At 42.7% G+C, this 25,854-nt stretch overlaps 1 protein-coding gene across 1 annotated transcript in view; it reads left to right on the top strand.

The window, feature by feature from the left end:
- LOC110081351 (uncharacterized) overlaps positions 1-17,465 on the top strand; it is a 64,982-nt gene extending 47,517 nt beyond the window's left edge. Inside the window, exons 24-31 of the mRNA XM_078378729.1 lie at positions 208-281; positions 794-937; positions 3,126-3,197; positions 5,462-5,579; positions 7,009-7,220; positions 9,118-9,305; positions 9,678-9,782; positions 14,223-17,465. Of these exons, the coding sequence (XP_078234855.1) occupies positions 208-281; positions 794-937; positions 3,126-3,197; positions 5,462-5,579; positions 7,009-7,220; positions 9,118-9,305; positions 9,678-9,782; positions 14,223-14,516 (1,207 nt within the window). The 3' untranslated portion in view covers positions 14,517-17,465. The remainder of the gene's footprint in view (positions 1-207; positions 282-793; positions 938-3,125; positions 3,198-5,461; positions 5,580-7,008; positions 7,221-9,117; positions 9,306-9,677; positions 9,783-14,222) is intronic.
- The last annotated feature ends 8,389 nt before the right edge of the window (positions 17,466-25,854 follow it).

Here is a 25,854-nt window from a genome sequence, read left to right on the forward strand (position 1 = left end):
CACTCTTACCGGACAGCTGTAGGCACCAAATGCAATACAATGGTGAAGGGACACAAAACCAAAGCCATACTTCTACAGTAAGTGTTCCATCATGTAGATGAAACTTGGGCTGTAAGTGTAGAGCATTTGTAGATTTGAGATGGATTCAATTGGTTGATATTGTGCTATTTTTTATTTTGGTTTTTTTGTTTTGTTTTGTTTTGGTAGAGTATTCCCATACGGGACTGTCCTTGGGAACACATTCAAAGCTGTTAAGGACCTGAGTAAGCCACAGCTGGAAGGTACGTCTCTTGCTTGCAGACCATCTGATTGTTGAGTGGTTTTTCTGTTATGGTACATCCAAATGTCTACCCGTGACTCCATGCCACAATTCTGAACTGTTTGAATGAAAAGAGTATCTTCTGCAAGAGACTTTAAAGACTTTGGGGGGGGGGTGTCCACACTGACATATAGGCATGGTATATCGATGACTGATGGCATGGTTTAGTGGGAAGAGACCATGTCTGCATGTGTTTCTACTTAGATTGAGCCATCCTTCTTGACTTATCAAATTCCCATTAATTTAATTACAGTAGTTTAGTGAGAGCTAATAATTGGTTTTAAGCTGATACAGGTATTCGAAACATTAAAGTCAGGTGGGGATGATACATTAACACAATAAATGTGATCACAATAAATGTGATGAATAGTTGCATATTTCTTCTGCAAGTCATCCCCCCTCAAAAAGCAATCAATCAGTGATTATCTGTTAAGCCTAACTTCTTCCTACTCTTTTATCATATGCCTCCTCCAGCTTTCCACCATGCTTATGACACCTTCAGCAAGGACCTCAATGGCAACATTGATCTTCCAGCCCTACAGAGCACAGCCCATAACCTGGGAATCAACTTGACTGAGGAAGAAGCCTTTGATGAGTTGATCTATGCTGACACAGATGGTATGGGTTCACTCTCGTTCAGATACAAACACACATCCCTATCCAATGGAAATATCAAAGCAATATGAGTTAGACTAAAATTGCACACCATGGGCAATCCAGTTTTTACGTCTCTGCTAGAGATGGGCACAACTCACTTCATGCTGCATTGTTACAAGCCATCGGTGCAGTACCACAGCTGCTGCATATTCTCTTCCTCTCCCCAGCTGTGGTGGGGGAAGGGAACATGTGGCACCTGTTAACAACTTGTACCAACATGACATACAGCGAGTCATGCCCATTTCTAAGTCTCTATCCTTTGGTCCTTCATCAGCAGCACTCCTTCTAGGCAGGGATATATCTGGAGTTTGTTTTTACTTAAAAAACTCTGAAATGCCCTATACAGTACTTCCACTCTATAGAAATAGCAATAAACTATCATCATCATAATTACTTGACAAATATGATACTTTGTTCTAAAGCTCCGAAATACAACAAGGCAGCATCAGTTTATTTGACTTGAAAGATGCTGTTTTTGCAAGGTGACTATTTTTCATTGCAGGAGTAATGTTCCCTTAGAAAATATAGCCCTCTTTTATTGGATTGTGTTTATATTCAGCAGCTCTTTTCTTTTTGCAAGAGACTTGCTAAGTCAAAGGGGTGCATTATGCTGACTGTTTTCATTTTAAAAGCTGGCAACCCTCCGCGCCTCCTACAGAGAAGTAGATTCCTCACTCTTGGCAAAACGCTTGCCAAGTGAAGGAGAGAAAGTCTGTTGTTTCACAGTGTTTGTTGCAGGAAGTAGATAAAAGCTCACACTGAAATAAAACTGTTAGTTGCTTAAGGAGTCACAATACTTCATTCTTATTTTATTTGTTTTTATTTTTGTTACTTATGCCATGAAAGGTCTCCTAGAAAGCGGTGACTGCTGCTTTATAGAAGGCAAGCGTTCCTGTCCCTGTTTGTGATGTCCTGCCCTCCCCTGTCAAGAACAGCAATGCTTTCTTTTCACACAGGATAAAGCTTTTTTTCCTTTTCTTTTTTTCAAAAAAGGAGGCACATTTTGGCTCCGAGTTGGAGAAATTAGGAGAAAAAGGTAGATTCGCATTTGGAAACCTTGCCTGAAGAACACCTTCCTCATTTGAAAAAAACAAAAAGATTTATGCTATTTTGAGGCATGGCTGGTCTATTGGCCTATTTAAAATGATTGATTAATTTTCTGATTGCATATCTTCCCATCTATTGAGTGAAGTCAAGGCTCGGGGTAGATAATAATAAAATATAAGCAATAATAAAATATAAGTGAAGTACATTTTAAACCCCTATTAAAACTCATTTTGAATAAAGTCCTTCATCTGGCTCCAACCCACTGTGTCCAGTGAGGTTTACTTCCTAGTAATGTAAAACTGTTGCCTGAGTGGGGCTTTGATGGTGGAGCTTCCAGACTTCTCTTCCAATCACAAATATGAATACGTGGATATGTGCACGTCATCTCATGCGGCAGTCTCTGAGTGGGCTATACTTACAAACTCCTACATGGAAAAGTGTAGAGAAGCATTTGGTACTGTGTGAGAAGAGCCCTTGGCCTGCACACTTTCTGAACTCGGAAACATCACTTTCCTCGTTTTATTCTGCACTGTGCACATTGCAGTCGCTAATTAGGGGTCAGAAACCAAAGGAATCATGGCAGGTGAGTTAGGAAGCAAAGCAAAGCAAACCAAGTGTGTTGCTTATATGCCACCCCATAGAGCACTCTCTGGGCAGTTTACGTGTTAATTATGCAGGCTACACATCACACCCCACCCCCCCAATATCGGAACATTAGACTGTATCAGGTAGACCCTTGATTTGATCCAATGAGATTCTTTCTATTTCAGTGGAGTGAAGGAGCAAAACCACATACTGTGTGATAAGCATGGATATGTGGCTGCAGCATGCCGGACAGAGCGTGGAGGCATTACTTTTTGGGATTGTGCTTTCCTTAATCCTAAGCCAGCATGATCATGCTGGCCAAAAAAAAATGGGAGTTGTAGTTCCCCAAAGTTACTTCTAAGGACTAATGCTGGTTAATGAACTGTGATACAGTGGTGGGAATATTACCTAATCATTACTGATATCAAGAATAAAATGTAGATGACAGAGGGGCCCCTTCAAGATCTCTCATCAACTGATTTTTTGTTTGATTTTTGTGTGTGCGGCTGTCTTACAGGAGATGGAAAAGTGAATTTTACAGATTTTCTTAACATCATCACAGACAGTAATCGCTTCATCCAAGCTGTAGGTGAGAAGAAAGATAAAACCTGTTGTCAGTAGAACTGATCCCTGCTCTCTGTAATACATTGTGCGACCTCACGGTCTTATGGATCACATATGGCTAATTTGCCAAAAAGATTTAGCTCATTTCTAGAGATGGGATATTTATATCTGTATCCCTGGGGATACGAATATGAATATCATCGCCACAGGTTCCTGAAGAAACTAGACCCTGCCCCCACAACAGGCTGGTCCATTTACTGCTCACCACATAGAATGCACACCCATTGTTATTCACACTGCGCCAATCACAGAAATAGCCCAGCTGGCACTTCCCCACCTACCCGCACAGCTGATCACTCCAGCAAGGCAGGATTATGAGTTTTCCCACTCAGTTGCTAGTGATTGGCTGTGTGAGGAGGTGAGGAAGCACCAGCCGGGCTGCTTCCATAATTGCTGTGACACAAACAATGACAGTTGTGTGTGCTGTGCAGTGAGCAGTAAGTGGACCAGCCAGTTCTGGGGGGAGGATCTGGTTTCCCAAGGCACCTGTTGTGACAATATTTGTTTTCATGTCCCCAGGGATATAAATACAAATATCTCATCTCTCCCCATTTCCAAGTGGTGAGTGAAATGTGCATTAAGACTCAGGAATTTCCTTTCAGTCCAAGGCTCTGAGATCCTGAATTAGAACTTTCTGTTACTACAATCCATTTTTGCCCCTTGCCATCTGTAAGTACCATAATGGCTAATTTTTCATAGCTCTTCACTGGATTGTTAACCTTGTTTGTGATGTACTCCTAGGTTTTCAAATTTCCTGATTGTAGAGCATTAATTTTCACTAGAGGATATTACTGAGGTTTCATCCTAAATATCTTGTTGCAATTAAGATGCACTTTCAAGAGTTCAGTGTCCACTTGAAATCTGAGCTCTCTGGAAAAGACCAGCTAATCAGGTGGTGGAAAAAGTAAGGGGGCAATCAGACGAGCATATTGCTCGTCATTTGTTTTGCTTTTCATGCAGTTTGGTTTGCCCTATTTTCAGCATCCACAAGTGTTTTAAATAAGACCAATCCATCCCACTCCTTTTGTGATTGTTTCACTCTTTCCAGGCACAATGTTAGCTCTGCAATTTATTTGGTATGATTGGGATTGCTCCTGATTATCCCATTTGGCAGTTTGTGTGGTTGCTTCATTCACTCCCAAATAGTGGATCAGCATTCTCTTTAGTGATAACCCTGTGACATATGCAATGGGTTATGACAGTAGAAATGATGGCAGAGAAACCCTCTCCTTTATTTTCCTTTTTTCACAATTTTTAAAATATTATCCTAAGAAACGTAGCACTATGTCAGATATAATGAAATATCCATGCTAGTTTGATATAGTGCTGTAGCGCTATGTCAATTTTTACAAGAGAAATTGCTGTGGCCCATGAAATAACAGCCACAACAAAAAGTGGGAGTGAGGATAGGAGCGCAAGCATCAATTATCAAAAGGGAGAGAAACTGGAATGATCTGAAGTTCTCTGGATCCTTCTCACAGGAGAAGAAACATCTTCTGTGTGTAGACAGAAGAATTGCTCAAATATGAGAAAAAAATAGATTGCACCAAAAATAAGAGCCTTTTAAACATGACTCGGATCGCTCCAAATTCCCCTATGTAGTTGCACACTAATTTAGGGCTTTCACTCTATTTTTAGTAGGTTAGCTGCAAAAGGAATGCGGCAAAATGTGCCATATAGGAATAGATGTTGTTTTCAGTATAAATGTGTATCATAACACAATCTGAACATGTCCTATAAAATTAAGCTACCGTGTTTGGTGTGTATGAGAGAGAAAGAGAGATTTCACATTGCCTGGTTCAGAGCTCCAACCTGACCTCAAGGCAGCAACTTTAGAAAAAGGAACAATCTGATCTGAGGTATCAGACATAGTTACAAAGAAAGAATGGGGCGGGGGGTGCTACAGGAAGACATTGAAGACAGATTGAAACTGTATTTCCAGTTAACTGAGATTAAAATTTTGAAACTGACTGTAACTGCAGCCTGCATTAGCATCACTTAATGAGTGACAAATCCATACTGTATTCTGTCATGGTTGTTGGCACATAAGCTCCTGGTTTGACACTTGGTTGCATGAACGAATAAAACTGGCAAGTGAAAAGACCACATGACCGGTATATGCTTGACATTTGAGTTCTGTCCAGTTTCTTAACATGACTCTGTGGGGAGTAAGGCAGAACTAGACCTTCCATGATCACTCTGCATTCCTCCCCTCATTTTTATTCCCAGCCCCTAAGAAAGGTGATATGGAGACGGTTGATGCACGAGGGATCCTATTCTTTGAGCTCTTGTCCAAACTGGTGGAGACTTCTGTGCTGCCACGGAAAACCACAGTGAATATCGTCAGGTGAGAAATAAGAAGACCTAAATAGGTACACATGCCATCACGTTCCTTTTGCAAAACCTATTCAAAAGAAACTTTGTTGTGAGATTTAATAGTGCTATGTAATATTCATTACTTCATATCTTCACTGTTAAAATATAAATCGTATGTTTTTTGGGAGTTTGGGCCTGCTTTTTTGTTGTGTTGCTTTGCAAAGTGTTATGTGTCTTCGCGAAGGCTTTCACGGCCGGGATCTAATGGTTGTTGTGGGTTTTTCGGGCTCTTTGACCGTCTTCTGAAGGTTGTTCTTCCTAACGTTTCGCCAGTCTCTGTGGCCAACATCTTCAGAGGACAGCACTCTGTGCTCACAGGTTGCTGTCCTCTGAAGATGCTGGCCACAGAGACTGGCGAAACGTTAGGAAGAACAACCTTCAGAACACGGTCAAAGAGCCCGAAAAACCCAGAGCAACTGTTATGTGTCTGTTGATGATGTTATATAAATAATAGTAATTGCTATTGAAAATTAATGGAATTATTATATAAATACTGTACAATTAATTCTTTAATTAGTATCAATGCCTGTGCGAAACAGGAATGTGTCGTGTGAAATTTCCATGTTTGATTGATTGGCCTTTTCCAGAGCATTGTCCACCAGACATTAATGTAGGCAATGCTCCCTTGTCTTTTATCAATGACTCTTCTGCCTTTTTTAAAGGCCTCTCTTTTTCAAAAATATAGAAAAGTACCACAATCTTCACGGGTGTGAATGACTTTAATGCTGATCTTCTTTTTTAAAAATCTGATAACATGTTAAAGCAAAGGCTTTTTTCTTCCTTCTATAACCTTTCCTTCTACTTAAGTAAACTTGTCAGAGCTAAGTGATTGAAACCTTAGACATGGAAATAAAGCTGCGCTATCTCCCAGTTGACCAGTTCAGACTACAGTACTTTGCTAAAGGCAGATAGAGGCAAGCTCATGATAGAATAAAAGATACAGTAGTCTTTTTCTTTTAAGGGATTTCTCCTGTGTTAATTGAGTTGCCTAGTTGGCCCCATGATGTGAGCCTAGTAAGAACAAGCACCCTGACTTGGTGAGACCCTGATGGAGCATTGGAGGGGATGAGGAGAGAGGAGAAGAGCCATCAGCTGTGAGCCTAGTTGTTTACCAGCAACAGTAGGCCAGGCAACAGCATGTGCTTTCTTCCCTCAGTTAACAGAAAATTAATAAATAGATGGTGCAACTCTTTCAGCACAGTATGTAGAAAAAGCTGGATGACAATCACCTTTCTGCTAGTTTCTCCTGTTGTTTAAAGCTCAGGTTATTCAATATAGTGAAAACATTAGGTGAATAAATAAAAATAAATGGTTAACTACAAATCAAGAGGTAGTCACATTTGCTGTCTTGTCCCATAATTTTCAGCTTTTGTCTTGGTTCTCGCTTTTTGGCATTTTAGCTACTACCGGCAAAAGTTCCTAGAGTCTACAGGCAGGAAAGCTTGGCGTGCTGATAGTATCGATGAAGAAAAAGAAACGGGACGTGGTGGCAAGAAAAGGCATGTGCCCAAAGCACGCTCCACTCCCTTGTCTTCCTTCGCTGGCGCTGCCCGCATTTGCATCATGAATGATAAAGAGCTGGAAGATTATGTAGAACATCTCCGCTTCCGAGGTAAGAACTGCTTTTGCACCTCAGTTTGTGTCTGAGCAGGTTTGGATCATGACCAGGAAAACTGGAACTAATGGTGGTGTGGAAGGAGGCCAAGCTTTTCACAGAGACTGCATGCTGTCTTCATGATTGTGTGTATACATTCCTGCTCTGATCATAGCTGGAGTGTGGTCAGTTCAGAGGGAGACATGGATCCTTTTTTTATTCTTATTGTTGATGTATTTAGCACATTTACATGTATGATCACTTACCAAACAGAAAAAGACTGGGTTGTGTCCTACTGGGCTTCCAATTCGAGGTGCACACGTTTGTGTTTTTGGACTATATGTCCCATAATTCCTCAGGTGACACCTGGGGAATTCTGGAAGTTATAGTCCAAAGGCACAAACCTTTATTTATTTATTTATTTATTTATTTATTTATTTATTTATTTATTTATTTATTTATTTATTTATTTATTTATTTGTTTGTTTATTTGTTTGTTTGTTTGTTTGTTTGTTTTTAGCCGCACCATTACCAGTGGCTTCTGGGCAGTGTACAACAATATTAAAACTTAAAAACATTAAAAACATTAAAAAGACAATATAAAATATCCTATATTAAAACAATTCTTAAAACATTAATATTAATAAGTCCTGCTGCTCATGTGGCCAGCTAGAGAATACTGTTTAATTAAAATTCTGGCTAAACAGAAAGGTCTTTGCCTGGCACCGAAAAGCCAAAAGTGTTGGAGCCAGGCAGATCTCTATAGGGAGGGCATTTCAAAGTTGGGGGGCAACAGCCAAGAAGGCCCTATTTCGGCATGCCATCCCCCTCACCTCTTTCAGGGATGGCACCTTCAGAAGATCCTCCTGGCCTGATCTTAGAGGACGGGCAGGCTCATACTGCCCGTCTTCTAAGATCAGGCCAGGAGATCTACTTAAAATCTATACTGTAATAAGGACAGGTTAAGCTATTCAATATAATTATGATCATTGTTATTGTTGTTCTACCCTGCTTTTTCACCAAAATAGCATACAAATCTCAGTAAACATCACTCATTTTCGTTCGTTTAGTCGTTTAGTCGTGTCCGACTCTTCGTGACCCCATGGACCAGAGCACGCCAGGCCCTCCTATCTTCCACTGCCTCCCGGAGTTGTGTCAAATTCATATTGGTTACTTCGCAGACACTGTCCAGCCATCTCATCCTCGGTCGTCCCCTTCTCCTCTTGCCGTCACACTTTCCTAACATCAAGGTTTTTTCCAAGGAGTCTTTTCTTCTCATGAGATGGCCAAAGTACTGGAGCCTCAGCTTCAGGATCTGTGCTTCCAGTGAGCACTCAGGGTTGATTTCCTTTAGAATGGATAGGTTTGTTCTCCTTGCATTCCAGGGGATTCTCAAGAGCCTCCTCCAGCTCTAAAGGCATTTTTTTAAAACATCACTAAAGGCATTTTTTTAAAAGTGAAAAACAAATTGAACAATACGTACTACCACATAATCAGAGCATTAAAATCAGAGATCATTAAGCTCAAGTAATTAAAATAAGAGCTATGGGTAGTTAAGCTTAGTTAGAGTTGTAGAGAGGAACCAAGGAACTGATGCTAAAAGGAACAGGTAATCCCTGGCTGTGCAGCTAAATCCTATCCCTTGGGGTCCCGTTGTGGTTCCTTTCCCTATCTCACCATCCTTTAGTGGACTAGGGTGTGATAAGAATCATCATTGCTCCTTTACTTGTCTCTGTGCCCCTTACTCTGTCTTCTTCCTTCTGTCTACCCTACATGCTTGCTTCTTTGTGTCTCTGCCCCCTCCTCTGTGCCTTGTACTGCTCCAGTCCTGACAGGTTCCAAGTTTACACCTCCAGCGCTGAAAACTCTTGGGCTGAAAACTCAGAGACCGCTCTTTTGCTTTCCTTTTTGCTAGCAAGCACAGCACCTTCAGACAGCCCTTACGCTCAGGTGCCCATCTTTCCCTTGATCCCCAACCGGGACTGCTTAGTGAAAGGAAGACCAAAGGTAGATCTCCAGAAACTGGAGGTGCAAAGGAGGCTGGAACCCATTTCATCTTTTGAGGATCACTTCTTCCGTAAGAAAAGATGGTTACAGCAGGAGGTAAGAATAGCGCTTCATATTTGTGAGGCTCCGAGCCTTTGGACTCTAGATCCCAGCATCCCACAGCACAGTCACTGGCCCTGCTATCTAAAGATTTGAGGAACTGTGGTGCCTTTTCCAAGTTCTGCATCAAACTTCATATAATGCAGCCATGGAATATGCTGTTTATGTGTGTATGTATCTTTATCTTTAACTCTTAACTCTAATTCAAATTCTAACTCTAGGTACTCTGTCTATAGACATCTCTCTCTCTCTCTCTCTCTCTCTCTCTCTCTCTCTCTCTCTCTCTGTGTGTGTGTGTGTGTGTGTGCGCGTGTGTGCAAATCAGTGCTACTAAACATGGTGATTAATTTTTTGTCTTTTTCCATATAGGCCAAGCTCTCCAAGAACCCCAAAGCCAGCCTCACTCTCACACCAGAGCTGACACGCAAGTGCCGGAGGTTAACTATGGACAATCTGAATGAAATACGACGAGAAGTAAGTAATTAAGGGCTTATCTTCTGCATTTGGTTGGGTCCATGCTCGGTTTGTTGTCCTTTGGTGCTATTAAAATCAGTTGATATTAAACAAGGTTGTCATTGGCTTTGTTTCATGGGACTTAAGCATAGCTAAGGAGTCTGCCGGACACGGCGCTTGTTCTCCTTTGTTTTGTCTCTTTCCCCCACCTCCTTTGCTGTTGCTTAGTGATAGTGGTCATTGGACATCCTTTCTTTTAATTGACTAGTGCAGACATCTACTTGCTTGTGTCCAACAGACATCCACTGTTATTGAGTACAGTTGCTGCATACATCTGAGCATTTCCTTGACAGCTACTTCTTGAGTCTCATGACACACTAGCATTATTGTTTTCCTTTGGTTTTTTGAGGGATAAAAATTTGTGGAGATTTGGAGAACGAAGCAAAGTAAGGGGGACATTGTTCATATATCATAGAAATTTCTTATAAGATCAGTGAACAACTGATCCTAAGTTATTATGTGAATTATCTCTAATTGTTATATATCCATATGTACATAGGATGTGCAGGTTTGATATTGATCTTCTCTACTGGGTTGTGAAAAAAGGGTTACTGAGATATAAATATAGAGTGCTTTGAAGATAGCCATTGTTCACTTGCTTATGCAGCTGGAGATATCTTCTTAGTATTCAAATCTGGGCACCTGTGGGCTCCTTGAAAGCTTATCAGGGGTTCTCCATAGGAAAACCAGTAAACAGTGCGGTAACATTCTGTATCATTCCTTGCTAGTATCAGATACTTTTCCCTATTAGAAGCCTGCCCACCTAGTACTGGTCTTCCACTGCTTTGTACAGGTGAATGTTTTTTAGAGCATATATCCTCCCAGATGATGAGGTTCAGCAGGCCTGAGCAATGTTCCATCTGAACAGTATATGCACCAGAATTGTTTGCAGTCCACAAGACAGAAAACTCTTACTGTCCTGAGTGGGAAGAGCAGATGGAGGTGTTAGATCAGCTCTAGTTGATCTGATAGGTAGGCTGGAGGAGGTACAATGAATCACAGAACTGACAAAGAAGGCAAGTCAGTTGGTGGGCCGATATGGGCAGTCTCAGAGCAGTTCACTTAAGAGCAACAAGTTTAACAAGTTATTTGTCACTGCTGGGGCCACTTGGCTCCCATTTTGCACCACAAGAAAGAGTCCAATCTAAATTCCAAAGAACTATCTTACAGGTCCCAAGATGTGTGTCAAATGCCAGGGTAAGATTGGAGACAGGTTGAACCCTGGGTTGGCCTCCTATCTATCTATCTATCTATCTATCTATCTATCTATCTATCTATCTATCTATCTATCTATCTATCTATCTATCTATCTATCTATCTATCTATCTATCTATCTATCTATCTATCTATCTGTCTGTCTGTCTGTCTGTCTGTCTGTCTGTCTGTCTGTCTGTCTGTCTGTCTGTCTGTCTGTCTGTCTGTCTGTCTGTCTCTCTCTCTCTCTCTCTCTCTCTCTCTCTCTCTCTCTCTCTCTCTCTCTCTCTCTCCACACACACACACACACACACACACACACAAACACACACAGTGGTGCCTCACAAGATGAATTTAATTCGTTCCGCAGTTAAAGTTGTCTTGCGAAAAATCCATCTTGCGAAACGCATTTTCCCATAGGAATGCATTGAAATCTAATTAATGCATTCCTATGGGCAAAAAAAGTGAGAACAAAGTCACATTTGGTTTACAAAGGGTTTATTAAGTGCTCTTTAAAGCCATACATATTGTGCAGATGATTTTAAAAATTTCAATCAAAAAGCTTTTAACTTTTTAAACATCATAGAAAAACATTTTAAAATCAGCAAACATGAGGCAGGAACAAAAAAACGGAAATCCTTCATCTTGCGAAGCACGGCCATAGGAACATTTGTCTTGCGAGTCATCAACCCCATTGCCGAAACCATTTGTCTTGCGAGTTTTTTGTCCTGCGAGGCATTTGCCTTGTGAGGCACTACTGTATGTGGCTAAAGGGACATCTAAGTCCACAAGGTCTGTTTTCTTTAATATTGAATGACAACTTTCAATCCAGCTGGGTCCAGAGCTGAAAATTTGCCTTTCCCCTCAGGCGCTCTTATACAGAATAGATGAGGCACACACACACAGACAAAAATTTAAGCAAATAATTGAGGCTACAGAACATCAAACCGACCTTTCCAGCATACATAATACTATAGCGAGGACCTATATCAAAAACGCTGTGGAACTGGCAAATTATTTAGCATTTCTGGAAGGAAAAGAGTTTAGAAGAGACTTCACCTTCGCAAGGTGCTCAACCCTGCCTTCCCCTGTACTTGAACAGAAGTAGAAGAATATCCATTTTGCTGAAATGCTTCGTAACCATCTTTTAATGGAGGTCGAGACTATAGAGCACATGTTCTTCACTTGCTTGCGTTATGAGGTGGCACTCAAGGAGATCATCACCCAAATGACTAAAATAATAGTAATAATTCCTGGCCATTCAGAAAAAAATAAACTTGAATTTCTTTTTTCTGATATAGACCCCAAGATAACTTACCAAGTAGCCAGCTTTTTTATGGTGATACTCAGGTCTCAGAAATTTTATGGTAACTAGTTACTAGATTCTAATCTTGTCTTTTAATGCCAAATGTTTTTTTACAAAATATCTGGGAATTTTGGAAATTTGTACAGTGGACCCTTGACTTACAGATGGCTTGACTTACAGACTTTTTGAGTTACAGACTTCTCTGGCCGCAAAATTTAGGTTTGACTTGCAGCTGAGATTTGACTTACAAACCAGAAAAAAACCAAAATGGAACAAAAACGGCCTATTACGGGATTAATTGGTTTTTAATGCACTGTAGGTCAATGGATACTTGACTTACAGACTTTTTGACTTGAGAACCGCCTTCCAATACAGATTAAGTTCTCAAGTCAAGACCCCACTGTAAAGGTTTATTCCCCCCCCCCATATGATTGGTCTATGGACTGTAACAATAGACTGACTGACACAAAGCAGAATAGTTTCAATTTCTCCAGGAAATCCACCCCTTTTCTCATTAATTAGTGTTTACAGTCTCAATAACTCACTCCAACATATGAATAGGAGACACAATAAAAGGCTTCATTGCTTACAATTGAACAGCTCAAACAGCAAATTGACAAACATGACTGCTTTCAGCAAAAGACCTTAAGAGACTCACTGCTAGCAACAGACGAAAGGGGGAAAGAAGCAGAACAGAGTGGTGGTGCTCTCTCTTCAATTCAGAGACAGGAGGAAGCTATTGTTTAGTGCTGGATAGATTGACAGTCACCTCAGCACACAAAAGTCCCTCCCAGCCACACCTTCTACAGGCATCATGCAAGGTTGTAAAAACTCCAACAGAAGGAAGGCCAGGGCACAGAAGACAGATAGCAAAGACAGGTAGCAAAGAATTGCCTGGATGGTGTTAAGCAGGCAGAAGCTGAAAATGAGTTGAGGTCAGCAAGAAACAATAAAAGAAAAAGGAAAAAGCATTCTTCTGGTACATGCATACCAAGACAGAGAAAAGTAATACAGTGGTGCCTCGCTTAACGGGCACTCCATTTGATGATGAATCGCTAGACGTTGATGTTTTTGCGATCGCAAAAGCGATTGCAAAACGATGTTCCCTATGGGGGAATTTCACTTTGCGATGATCGGTTTCCTGCTTCGGGAACCGATCATCGCAAAGCGATGATTTTCGGCCAGCTGATCAGCAGTTTCAAAATGGCCGCTGGGTAAACAAAATGGGCACCCGCACGGATTCCTCGCTGCACAGGCAGCAAAAATGGCCATGCTATGGAGGATCTTCGCTGGACGGTGAGTTTCAAGCCCCTAGGAACGCATTAATCGGGTTTAAATGCGTTTCTAAGAGCTTTTTAAAATCTCATTACGATGTTTTCATTTTACAGCGATTTCGCTGGAACGAATTAACGTCATAATGCGAGGCACCACTGTAGTAGCTCATCTACTCAGTAGGAAAGGAAAACTGGTAACAGATGACAAAGAAAAGACAGAAGCACTTTAGCTCAGTATTTTTTTGATTTGATGGACTTATAGACTCTTTCCAATTCCTTAATTCTATGAACAGTTTTTTCATTTTACTTGTTTAATTTGCATATGTGCCTAATTTTTATTATTGTTTCAATTTTTATTTTCTTTTATTGCATCTTAAGTACTGTTTACTGCCTAGGGAACATAATTCTATGATAAAGGTATAAGGTATTATTCCTGATGTAAATAAAGTTATAATTTGCAGTTTGAGAAGGTAACTGGAAAGCCAAGCTTTTCAGAACTTAAGTCTCGTAAGACTGTCATGTGTGTACTGATAAAATTCTAGCTTGTGTAAAATCTATTCTGAGACCATCCAGAACTGCTCTGGCAGTTTTATTTCCTACTCACAAGCCTCTGCCTCCCTTTCTCAGGTCAAGAGAGCAACAGATGCCTACCGGAAGGCGATAGCTCTCCGGGAACGCAACAAGTCGCTGAAGCTGTGGCGAAGACTACGTGGTGGAGAGATTGGACTGGACTCAGGGAACCCCAGCTTCTACCAGACCTTTTCCACATATTCCTGGTCATGGAATGTCTGCCAGGAACTGGTGACACCTCGAGAACTCCGGGAATATGATAACAGACTATATCATCATCACGGCTCCCGAACACCTACCTTTGCAGACAAGCAGATCAGGGCAGGTGGAAGGGAGAAAGGAAATAAGTAGCTCCCACCCAAGGTGTTGCTGCCCACACTATATCCTCCTTTCCATGTGAGGTTATTCCACAGAAAACTCTCGGGCTGGAATCCAAGCTCTTGTGACAAGAAATGTAGGGTTTCCCCTTTCTATGCTAGCTAATACAGTGAAAAATTAAGCTAGAAGAGATGAGTCTCTCTAGTCAGTCTTTGGCCTTCCCAATTTTTGACTATTCCTTCAACAGCGGTCTGGAGTGGGGGAAAGGAAAAGGGGGGAATTGCTCTGGAGATTCCAGAACGAATGTGTATGGAAACACCTACATTTTCTCAAATTTATCGGGCAGACTCCTGCTAATGTTGTAATTTCCACAGCACAGCTGAGCACCTGACAGAAATTCCTCACTTCCCACAAAACATCACCATAACTCCCAATAATGATTATTCCTGTGATGAAGAGCTCCCAAGATTCTCTGCCTTTCAGCATCCAACATGTGCTTCCTAGTGGAGACAAACTCATAAAGTTCGATGTACCTCATAGATAATCTAGAAAGCTTACTAGCTGCTAACGAAATTCATTCATTCATTCATTCATTCATTCATTCATTCATTCATTCACTTAGTTTCTACTCCACCTTTCTACCTGTAGAAGAACACAGGTGAAATCCAGATTGCATAATTGCTGAGAAGTGGTTATGCTATTTTTCATCAAAGGTGATTTAATCATAGATACTGATTAACTGGTGAGAAGTATTATCCACTATCACACTTCTGTTGTTTAGGTAGATGGACAGTCTATAATTACTGTATTTTCCGTGTATAAGACTATACTTTTGTCTAAACTCTTTAGACTAAAAATTGAGGGTCGTCTCATACACAGATGCAAGCTAAGGAGAGAACAAAAACAAGTGGAAGGGAAAGCAGGAATCAAAGTGATCCTGCAGGACTTTCTGCTTTCCCCTCCACTTGCTAAACCACAGATTTCTTAATTTTGGATTAGAAAAGTGTGGGGGGGTCTTATACATGGGGGTGTTTATACACAGAAAAATATGGTAATTCTTCTGACAAATTTATGATGTAAGTCATTATTCTTTCCCTTCTGTAGATAAGAAACAATGTTATTCTTTCAAAACTGTCCATATAAGGATTTTGCACACAGGCATCTATGTAATCAATCCAATTTTGAACATATTTTAATAATAATAATTGTGTGCTGTCAAGGCAATTCTGACTTATGACAACCCTTTCAAGGTACAGAAATGGTTTCCCAATAACTTCTTCAGAGGGCACGGTAGAGAACTGAATTTCCAGCCTCTGGCTTCATTGTTATTACAGTAATTCCAGGAAAAATCAGCTTGTTTATTTCTACCTACATTACTTCTGCATTGTTTCTATGCTCCATAAGGACAAAATACTGTAAAAAGTAACACGTCAAAATGTGTAGACAATATTGCAGCTATGGAAAAACTGTAGGCATAAATGCTTTAAAAATGTAAGAAATATAAGAAAGCTAAACTTAAGTTACAGGCAAATAGTAATAATTCAGTTGAAAACACAGGAGCATAAAAAGTATAATAATAATACCAAAACAAACATTTTAGTCATATTCTAAAAATGCAAGAGCTTTTAGCCTAAACTGGGACACTGAAAAAAAGCTGAGAATATGTCTCTTAAAGTTCTTAAAAGTAAAAATATATAAAGTTAAAAGCATTTTTTAGCCTTTAAGCATAGTAATAACACAGAAAGAAAATGTTTCTAATCCTCACCCAGCCAAACCAGTTTGAATCTAAGGAGGAAAATTCATTTTCTCTTTGCTGCAACTGTTGTATCTACCACTACATGATAGTTGTTGCTATCCAATGTGTGCGGTGTGTTGTGTTGCCTTATTTTTTGTAGCCTGATGGTGTGGACAGGCCCAGCCCCAGTTTCCTACATATCCTGCAAAATGTCTACCGTTCTGATGGATTCTTTAGCTGAAGAGATCATACTGGGAATTTAAATACTGTAATGGAGAAAAGAACCCTCCCCAAAAGCATCATCGAGAGGATGAAGTGAAAGAAATGTTGAAGACTTGTGTGAAATCCTCTGAAGTTTCTGTAACTGCAGCTCTCTCTCTCAAATACACACGGGCGCACACACACACAAAGACACAAACACACAAACACAAACTATCCATTCTCCTTGCAGCAACATCATATACTGAAAATGTTTCAAACAATTAAACTAGATTTTTGAAGGTTGTTCCCCCCTGAGACATTAATTTTTCTGCTCCCCTGCCCCCCAAATATGTTTATAACTGGAATGTTCACATACAGTATTTTGCACCCACTTCCTTTCTCCTCTGGCTCTACAATAGAACTCCCAGCCTCTAGCTCCACAGCCAGATATGCAAACCACTGAGCTATCCAACCGGCTGACAACTGGCAGAAAAAAAGCAAAATCCAATGTGAATTTTCTTCACTCCCCCTCATTTTAAAAGTTAAATATTTTTGTTTGCCCATTTTTTTCTTTTTCCATATTACTCATTTAAGGAAAGAACGGTGCTGGACAGGATATTATCTCCATGACACAAACTACAGTCACACGGTTTATTGGTATTCCAATGTCTGTTTAATTCAACAGACCTTCCCTCCAAACACCTGATGCTTAAAAATGAGCTACTCTTGCTGACCAGCTTTTCATAAGGACAATCAGCAACACCAGAGACTCTGTGTCAATGATAGGACATGTTGATGTTGTTCTTTTGACATATACTGCCTTATGATGCTAGCGCACACTCTGGGCAGTTGACAACATGCTGGAAGTCACTCATCCATGAGGTTACTCTAAATCAGAGGCAACATGGTGGCTCTTAAAAACATTCCAAGCCGAGACTGAAAACTCTTTCTGGTTTTGGACTACAGCACCCAGAATCCCCTCAGGCACCATAGGCAAGGGGATTCAATATGCAGTGGGTTGCTTGGTGAATGTGTCACTACAGACTGATCTTCCAGTCCACTATAAGACCAACATTCTGTTGTTTTTAATAGACTCCGATTGATGGTTCTGTAATCACAGAGATTGATGGGTTCTTGCGGTTGGCATGGATACAGCACAGGCCAAAGAGAAATAGAATTCTCTGATGTCAGAGTGAGGAAACAATCTGGAGAGTTCTTGTTTCTCTGCAAACTAAGTGACAGTTAACAGTCAGGCTCAGCCTTAACATGGTCAGGATGGATCTTCATGACACCGAAAGGGAAAGGTTGGGTTGGGGGCAAGTTGAATTAATTTTTCAGACTCACTGTGGTAAAGTAGATAGAATATTGGACTATGGCTCAGGAGACCTCGATTCCAATCCCTCCTCGCCCTTCAAATCTTTCTAGAGAGTAAATCGTGAATCCCTCTTGAGACATTTTATGTACTTCACAAACCCTGTCAGGGTCGCCAGAAGCTGAAAATGACTTGCCAGAGGACAATAACATTGTCCTTTTAAGCATAGGGAAAGCTGTTAGAAGGATTTGTGAGAAGGTTTTCTGAGTGCTTTCCTACCCATTTTGTAAGGGAAATGGATGCTACGCATTGCAACTAACATGTCTGCTTCACAGAGAGTGTTTTGCTCAGAACTTGTTTGAATAACAGCTCTCAGAAATAGTTTTGGAGCACAGCTCCCAGAAGCCTTGGGTCATGATGGCCAGTGGCCATCCCACCTGGCACGTCTGGGAAATGTAAGAAAAAAAGAAACTTTTCCAAGCTCTGCTTCTGAGCATGAGACTCAGTAACCAGATGACCATGCCTATGGGGAGAGGTCAACATCTTCCTTTCTCGTCTGATTGCAAATAGATGGTCATAACGAGGGCCAGACATCAGGAGAAGGCAAGACCTTCTTGAAGAAGGAGAAATCAGACATCCAGGTGAGCTTTAGTCCGCAATTTCTCTCCATCTTTTGCTGTAGAGCTTCAATGCATAAACACTAACAAATATTATTTTCCACATATTTGAAGGAGGAACAAGATGCTATGTACATATAACCATGGCCAACGAACAAGGACAATCGGTACTATCCGAAGCTGTCTGGAAATTTGAACAGGCTGTAGATGGTGTGAAGAAGCCCACGCTGAGAGCCTAAGTAAGGAATGTGTTTTCTACAATTAACGTGCAGCCTTGCTAGTTTCGGAAAGGTGATGAGGGTGCAAGAACCGGGGTGTAGTGGACAGAATGAATTGGTAGAGAAACATTAAATTGTCGGAGAAAAAACCTCTCACAGTATCAGTAGGATTGTTTGTGCAGTCTTCAAGCGCCCTGTCTTAAAACCATTTCTGTTAATATTCAAGCCTATCTTCATTTGGGAGAGGAGCTCTTCATCTCAGGGAACAGCAGTGGTTGGGGTGCTAATTTGATTCTCATGCTTTTCTTTGAAGAGTTGAATATTTTGGTTGGGCTGTAAGTTCTCTTATGTTACTCATTTCTGAATGTTGCTGTATAGGAGAGGACATTCCCTCTCTCACACCCAAAAACAAACACAAATAATCCATTTCCATAATTTATTTGCATCTCTCCTCTTTTAAATCTTGTACAGCTCTCCTCCAAACACCTGGTGCTTACCAACAATCCACAGATGATGTGAGGATGCCCACACTAAGAACCTCAGTAAGGAAACTCCTTTACACAAGTAAGGTGCCACCATGCTAGTTTCTGAAAGCGGAAAGGGGCAAGAACCAGGCGTAGCAGCCACAGTGAGAACTAGGACTTGAGAGACTTCCAATTCCAATTCCTGAGTGACCACAGAAACTGAGGGGGGGCCCTGGTAAAGCCCCTCCTTCAAAGCGAGAAAGAAGCTGTATAACTTTGACATGGGGACTCGACACACAGTGAGTTGCTTGGGGAATGTGTAGCCAAGAAGTATGGGAAAGAGCCATTTATTCCATTAATTGTGCCCCTGATTTGACCATCGGACCAACATAGGCTAAGCATCAAAATACATTGTGCAGAAGAAGTGAGACAATGATGGTTGGAACAGGTTTAAATAACTGCAGTTCACTTTCTACTTAGCAACTTGGTCTAAAAATCCATTCAGAACTTAAGGAACTCTCCAGAATTTCAAAGTCGCGCCACTTGGAGGGGCTGCAGTAATTTCTACCCATTTACTAACAAAGTGTAGATGTCTTTCACAACTTGGTCTTTTTTCCCCTCCAAAATAGGTCTCCGAGGAACTATGGGAGTTCTCTTGGGCACCAGCCAGAGCAGACCTGCTGGAAAGAAGGAAAGGAACATCAGGAACTCTTTGCATCAGGATTGCAATCTCCTTCTCATTCTGTTCCAGGATCCTGTTCACTCTCAACAGATCCCTCCCTCTCTCTGTCCCTGCCTCACTCCCCCCCAGTCTGACTTGACCTGGCTCCAAGGGCGCCTGCCCTTCCACCTGGAACCGGAGCCCCTATTGGAAATGGGGAAATCAAGAGGGAAATGCCCCTGGATACAATGATCCAGATTGGCAGATCTCTCTGAGCCCTCCCCCAGCCCCCATATTCCCCCCTGGGAGCCCCATCCCATCCCCCCACCTGTGGACCCCCAGACACCCCTACTTGACGGCTGTAGCTGCTGGGCTACAGAGTGCCTGAGGCAATGGCAGAGCAGGAAGGAGGGTTCTCTACCACTTCCTCCTCCCCCCCCCCACATTTCTTGCCTTCCTTCTCTCTGCCTCTCTTCCTTTTCCTCCTCCCTTCCCCTCTGGTTCTTCCAATGCTCTTAGGGTAGCCTTGGCAAGGTCAGAGGGGCAGAGGAGGAAAAGGAAGGGAAAAGGGAGGAAGGGATGATGGGGAGGGAGTGGAGGAGGAGTGGGAGAGAGGAAGGGAGGGAGGGAAGCCATTACCCTTCCTTCCTTTTCTGCCATCTAGTGATGTGTGCCTCTCCCCCCCCCCATTTATCCTCATTTGGGATGAATCAAAGCCCATGGCTTGGCCTTTTCCAAGCAAATTGGACTCCGATTGGATTGAGTTGCCCCCAGTGGGGGCACCAAACTCTGAGCGGCTTCCCCCAGCCCTTCCTTGAGTCTCCAAATGTTTTTCCCAAATAAGGTGGATCAGAGGGCTGCTGGATGGAAGGGAAGGGGCTCAGAGTGTGCCAGGAAGAAGCAAAGGGCTCACTGCTCTCGGGAGGAATGGAGGGAGGAGGGGAAGCCTTGGAGACTCAAGAGAGGGGACCGGGGAGTTGAGTTCTTCCACGGTTCGGATGGGTATCCCAGCCAGGGAAGAACTCTGGGGGGGTCGTAAAGCTTCCCTCATATTTGAGGTGAAGATAACGATGCACCATCTTTGTGATCTGAGCCAAGCCATGAGAAAGCTTGGCACCTTGGCACCGTCATCTGCACAGCACAGCCAAAGTCGGGTAAGTGAGTGTGAGTGGGAGGGAGGAGCAGCCCACTGCCCTCCCAACTGTCCTCTGGCTCGGAGGGCGAGATGGGCGCCAAGTACGAGCGCACCACCAGCCTGCTCCCAAAGCAGGGAAGCAGGCGGTTCGGCAGGTCTTTACTTTCCCTGGCACTTGAAACGCTGCTATGGCCAAGGAGGAACGGCAGGGAAGAGGGGTGGGAGGCAGAGAGGGAGGCAGAGGAGAAGCCAGAATCAGGGGGCTGGTGCAAATTCCTAGCCACAACTAGAAGGGGAGGTGGTTTTGCAGGCTCCCTGATGTAGGAAAGAGGGAGGGGGATGAGGCTGGAGTGGCAGAAGGTAGAGCAGGATGTGGTCCTCCCTTCCTCCTTGCCATCACCGTTGCTGCAACCAGAAGCTCCAGAGGGGAGGGGGAGGGGGAGGGGGAGGGGAGAAGAGGGTAACACTTGGGCTGAAGGGAAATGCTCTCTGTCCTGTATGGGCAGAAAATGGATGACTCCAGTCTCTTCCTGTGCTGTGCTGACCTTGAAGGGTTATGAGACATCCTTGACCATCCTTGATCTCACCATGGGCAATCACTCTGTCACTTCTTGTGTAGTCTTGGGTTTTTCCTAGTCGTCCAGAACCTCCTTGGGTTTCACTCTTCAGAGACTTAGCTCACAAAAAGTTCCCTTTGCAATCTTATTACGATTTTTCCATGCCTCATGACAGTTCTGCTTAGAACTGATCATCCTCTCTTCTATTCCCCAAGGGAAAGCTTCTGCTTCCCTGAATGGATGGTTCTGCCTGATGGACCATATTTCAGGGCTGATACACCAAGAGGGTAAAGTGCAGGAGGTTCCTTTACATTGAAAGGAAACATCTAACCCGGAGAACCAATTTCCAAGCTTTCAAGCCTTCATGGATTTTAGCACCAGGGTCCTGGGTGTCATTCCTCTTGTGTCTTCCTGCTCTTGACTTTCCCCATTTCCTGAATACCTCCATATCTGTTTCTCTTGAAAGAACCCGGTTTGGGGGCATCACTAGAATTGAAGGTGCCCGGAAGTTACATCCACTGGCAAAAGTGCACCAACAGGATTTTGTCAATTATTTGCTAAATATCCTAAACAAAATCAGTTTTGTTTTTTTTGTCATCCTGCTGTGATTCCAAAGCTGGTTTCCTCCTCCCTGCCACCCAAAGCATCTCCTCTCCTTGTGTCAAACCATCATTTGCTGTTTTCCTCTGTGACTATGTTGCCTCTCTATCCTTTTTCTTCCTCACTTGGAAGGTTTGGTTTTCTGGGCTGCCCCACTAGATCCCCTTGGTCTCTTTTTGCCATTGACTTGTTTTTGGTTCAGACCATCCGCAGTGGTGGCCCCATACAGACACCCAACAATTCTGGCTCCAGACATTGCAGCTGAGCAGGGTGCTGTATTTCCATGGCTCAGCTAAGGAACAAAATGACATTTTAACAATTTCAAAGATTCGCGTAGGTGGTTGTTCTTTTTTGAAGGGGGTGTTTTTGACCTTGCTTTTTCCCTGTATGTGGCTTATAGGTTGTAGGTTACACCTTACAATGATAAATCGGTCAAAATTATCAGCTCCCTTTATTACATTTATTTTAATCCTCATTCAAACTGAATGAAAGCGAGATATTATGTACCCGATCCCCCATTCATGACTTTGGTTGCTCCTCCCCCAATGTGTTTTTGAAACCTGAAACTACCTGTTGCCACTCATATCCATACTTTACTTTGGGCACCTACGGTACTCTGCACACCTTCACGGCCCTTTGTAAGCCCAGGAATCTCTTCTTTTGTCCCCCACTCCCCTTGTTAACTGTCAGGACATAGACATGGGGTCTCCACGCCAGATCTCCTGCCATTCAGAGTCCATTTTATTCACGTGATTCCACAACAAAACAGGGGAAGCATTTTCCTCACTCTGCTAGACTCTACAGCCTTGGGAGGCTTCTCTAGATTCTTGTTTCTATATTTTTAAAATCTATTTCTATTCTTGCTTTGCTTTCTGAGCAGGAAATCCCACGCACACCTCAGTTAGGTGATTGACATTTTGTCTTCCTGACTGTCCCCGTAGCTTCTATTATCAATAACTTCTCTCATTTACTTAAAGTTTTTCACCACCTTTGATATCTTTGCCCCCACAACAATTCTGCTTCTGATCATCTCAAGACAGAAGGTGCTGTATTTCCAGGATTCCAAAGCTGGTTTCCCCCTCCCTGCCACCCAAAGCATCTCCTTTCCTTTTGTCAAACCATCATTTGCTGTTTTCCTCTGTGACTATGTTGCCTCTCTATCCTTTTTCTTCCTCACTTGGAAGGTTTGGTTTCCTGGGCTGCCCCCATAGATACCCCAGGAATCTCTTCTTTTGTCCCCCACTCCCCTTGTTAACTGTCAAGACATAGACATGTGGTCTCCACTCCAAAGCTCCTGTCATTCAGAGCCCATCTTAATCAAGTGATTCCACAACAAAACAGGCAAGCATTTTCCTCAACCTGCTCCACTCTGGGGCCTAGGGAGGCATCTCTAGATTCTTATTTCTCTATTCTTATTTACAGTAAATCTATTTCTATTATTGTTTTGCTTTCTGATCAGGAAATCCCCCACACACCCCAGTTAGGTGATTGACATTTTGTCTTCCTGACTGTCCCCGTAGCTTGTATTATCAATGACTTCTCTCATTTAATTACAGTTTTTCACCGCCTTTGACCCCCCCGCAACAATTCTGCTTTTGGTCATCTCAAGACAGAGGGTGCTGTATTCCCAGGGCTCAGCATAGGAGTAGAAGGACGTCCTAAAACTGCCTCATCAAGATGAAAGTGGGATAGAATAGACATCCTTCCTTCATTACTTCAGTGTTTAGTTGCTTCTCTTCCATTTTATTTTTCAAACTTGTTGCCTCCTAGATGTGGGATTCTCTTTGGGTTCTTACAGGGGGAAAAGGCTGAGGGGGTCAGGTGTCAATGATTGCTCCTGGCATTGTCTACCTGCACAAAGCGTAGATGTTGAATCCACAGTGTAGCCATCACATATCACTTAGTGGTTACCTTAATGAAGAAAGTTCACAATGAACCAAGAAAAGCATTGTCTTAACTCAACAACCTTTTCCACTCCTTTTGACTGTGGGATGCTTTCTCAGTTCTTATTTAATTCTATTCCTATGATTGTTTTGTTCTTTTAACAATAACCCCTCCTCACAGGATAGCACAAAAAGAGTAAGGGTCTCCAGACAAGGGTTTCTCGGGGGAGAGAGTCCCTTGCCTTGCTTGTCCTACTTTGGTCCAAGCCTTACCCAAAGCATAGAATTGGGGAGAGTCACCTTTCAGTTGGGAGATTCCCTCTCCTTTCCCATCCTGGGGTGCAACACAGTCTGAACAGGGAAGTGAGGAAGCTCAGCAACACCTGATCCCCTACCTTTCCCAGGCTCCCCCATGTTGGAGCTCAAGGCTCCGGGGATCCTGGGAAAGGTAGCTGCCATAGCAACCTTCCCTGTGCCTGAGGATGAGGGGCAGGGACGTAGAGGGGGAGGCGTCCCTGCCCCTCCCTGCTGCAGCCAGAGCCAGAGGCAGTTCAGCAGGTGTGAGTGGGAGGGAGGGGCCACATGGGGGAAGGGGGCCGTTCGGAATGGGGGTGCCAGTCAAAGAGGCAGCCCATTGACATTCCGGATTGGGGGATTCCAGGACTCAGAGGCATAAATTGTCCCCCGGGTCATAAATTGTCCATATCTTGAGAAAGCCTTCGGTCAGCCAGGATGAAAGACGGAGGTTCAGCTACCTGTGGGAGCAGTGGAGGAAGAGATGGAATCTGCTGAGAGCATAACAGGGTCCTCACTATGCTGTATTGAAGTTAGGCTGGTGTTCAAGGCTGCAGGTGCGGGAAGACATGGGATTGCATACTAAGAACACTAAGTGGGATGTTTAGAAACGTCCTGTGGAAAAACATGTGAAAAGAGAGGTCTAAGGACTGGAAGGGCAGCCTGAACAGCAGCACCAAGGAGGTCATCTGGAAAGGGGCAGAGCCAGCCCAGCTCAGGAGATGCCTTGTGCGAGATGGAAGTGAGAGCAGTGCTGACCATCTCGTTTCCACCCAACAATGCCTGCAACTGGCCCTTCTTCTCTCTGCTGTGTCATGGAAGGCCTTTCCCGCTGCTCTTGTGTTCTCCATCATCATCAGAGATGATGAACCAGTAGCACCACAGTACAATTAATATATGGGATAATTTCCACCCAACTATGCGCTACATCAGGAGCATTTGGGACAGTTGACATGATGTTGTTCATGACAGATGTTGAGGGGCATGAAGTAGCCTCTTACAGGTCAGACGTCTGTTTTTCTCTACACTCGCAAAGTATTGTTTTGGCGCAAACCCCCCATTTGCTTAGGTTCATCTTGGTCCTGCCAACTCCACTCCATCGTCTATAAAGCAACTTCCAAGTAAACCCATGCTCTATGTGACTGGGGGCTAGACTTTTCTAGGGTTCACTCTCTTTTTTCAGTTGTGTAGTACTTCCTCTCTACATTGGAGTCCCGGAATTCTCTACTGTAGAAAATCTTCCTGCCTTCCTCATCGATGGAGATGTTATTTTGATCCATACTCTGCTGCTGCAGATGTTGCTGTAGGACAATGAATGTTTTTAAGACCTGTAATGACTTTCTTGTTATGGTAATTGCCCTTTGTGTATTTGTAATATTATTAATGCTTGTTATGTGATTTGTTACTGGTCCAAAATAAATGATGCACTTGGCACTTAAACCTACCCACCTTTTGTATTTGATTTTCTGTTAATGCCCTGTCCCACAGCTTCATGTTCATTTTCAGTTGCGTCATATGTCCTCATCTTGCAGTTCCTATTCTTCCACTGATATGCTTCTTTCTTCATTTACATGATCATGCAAATGATCATGTTTACACAGCATAAAATTTACCTTCTGCGCACCAGGTTCCCTTCTGAGATGGATTTTTAATGGGTGTAATAAAAGCACACTTATTGAACTGTTTGGTATGCA

The sequence above is a fragment of the Pogona vitticeps genome, chromosome 6 (assembly GCF_051106095.1).
Source record: "Pogona vitticeps strain Pit_001003342236 chromosome 6, PviZW2.1, whole genome shotgun sequence".
Classification (NCBI taxonomy): domain Eukaryota; kingdom Metazoa; phylum Chordata; class Lepidosauria; order Squamata; family Agamidae; genus Pogona; species Pogona vitticeps.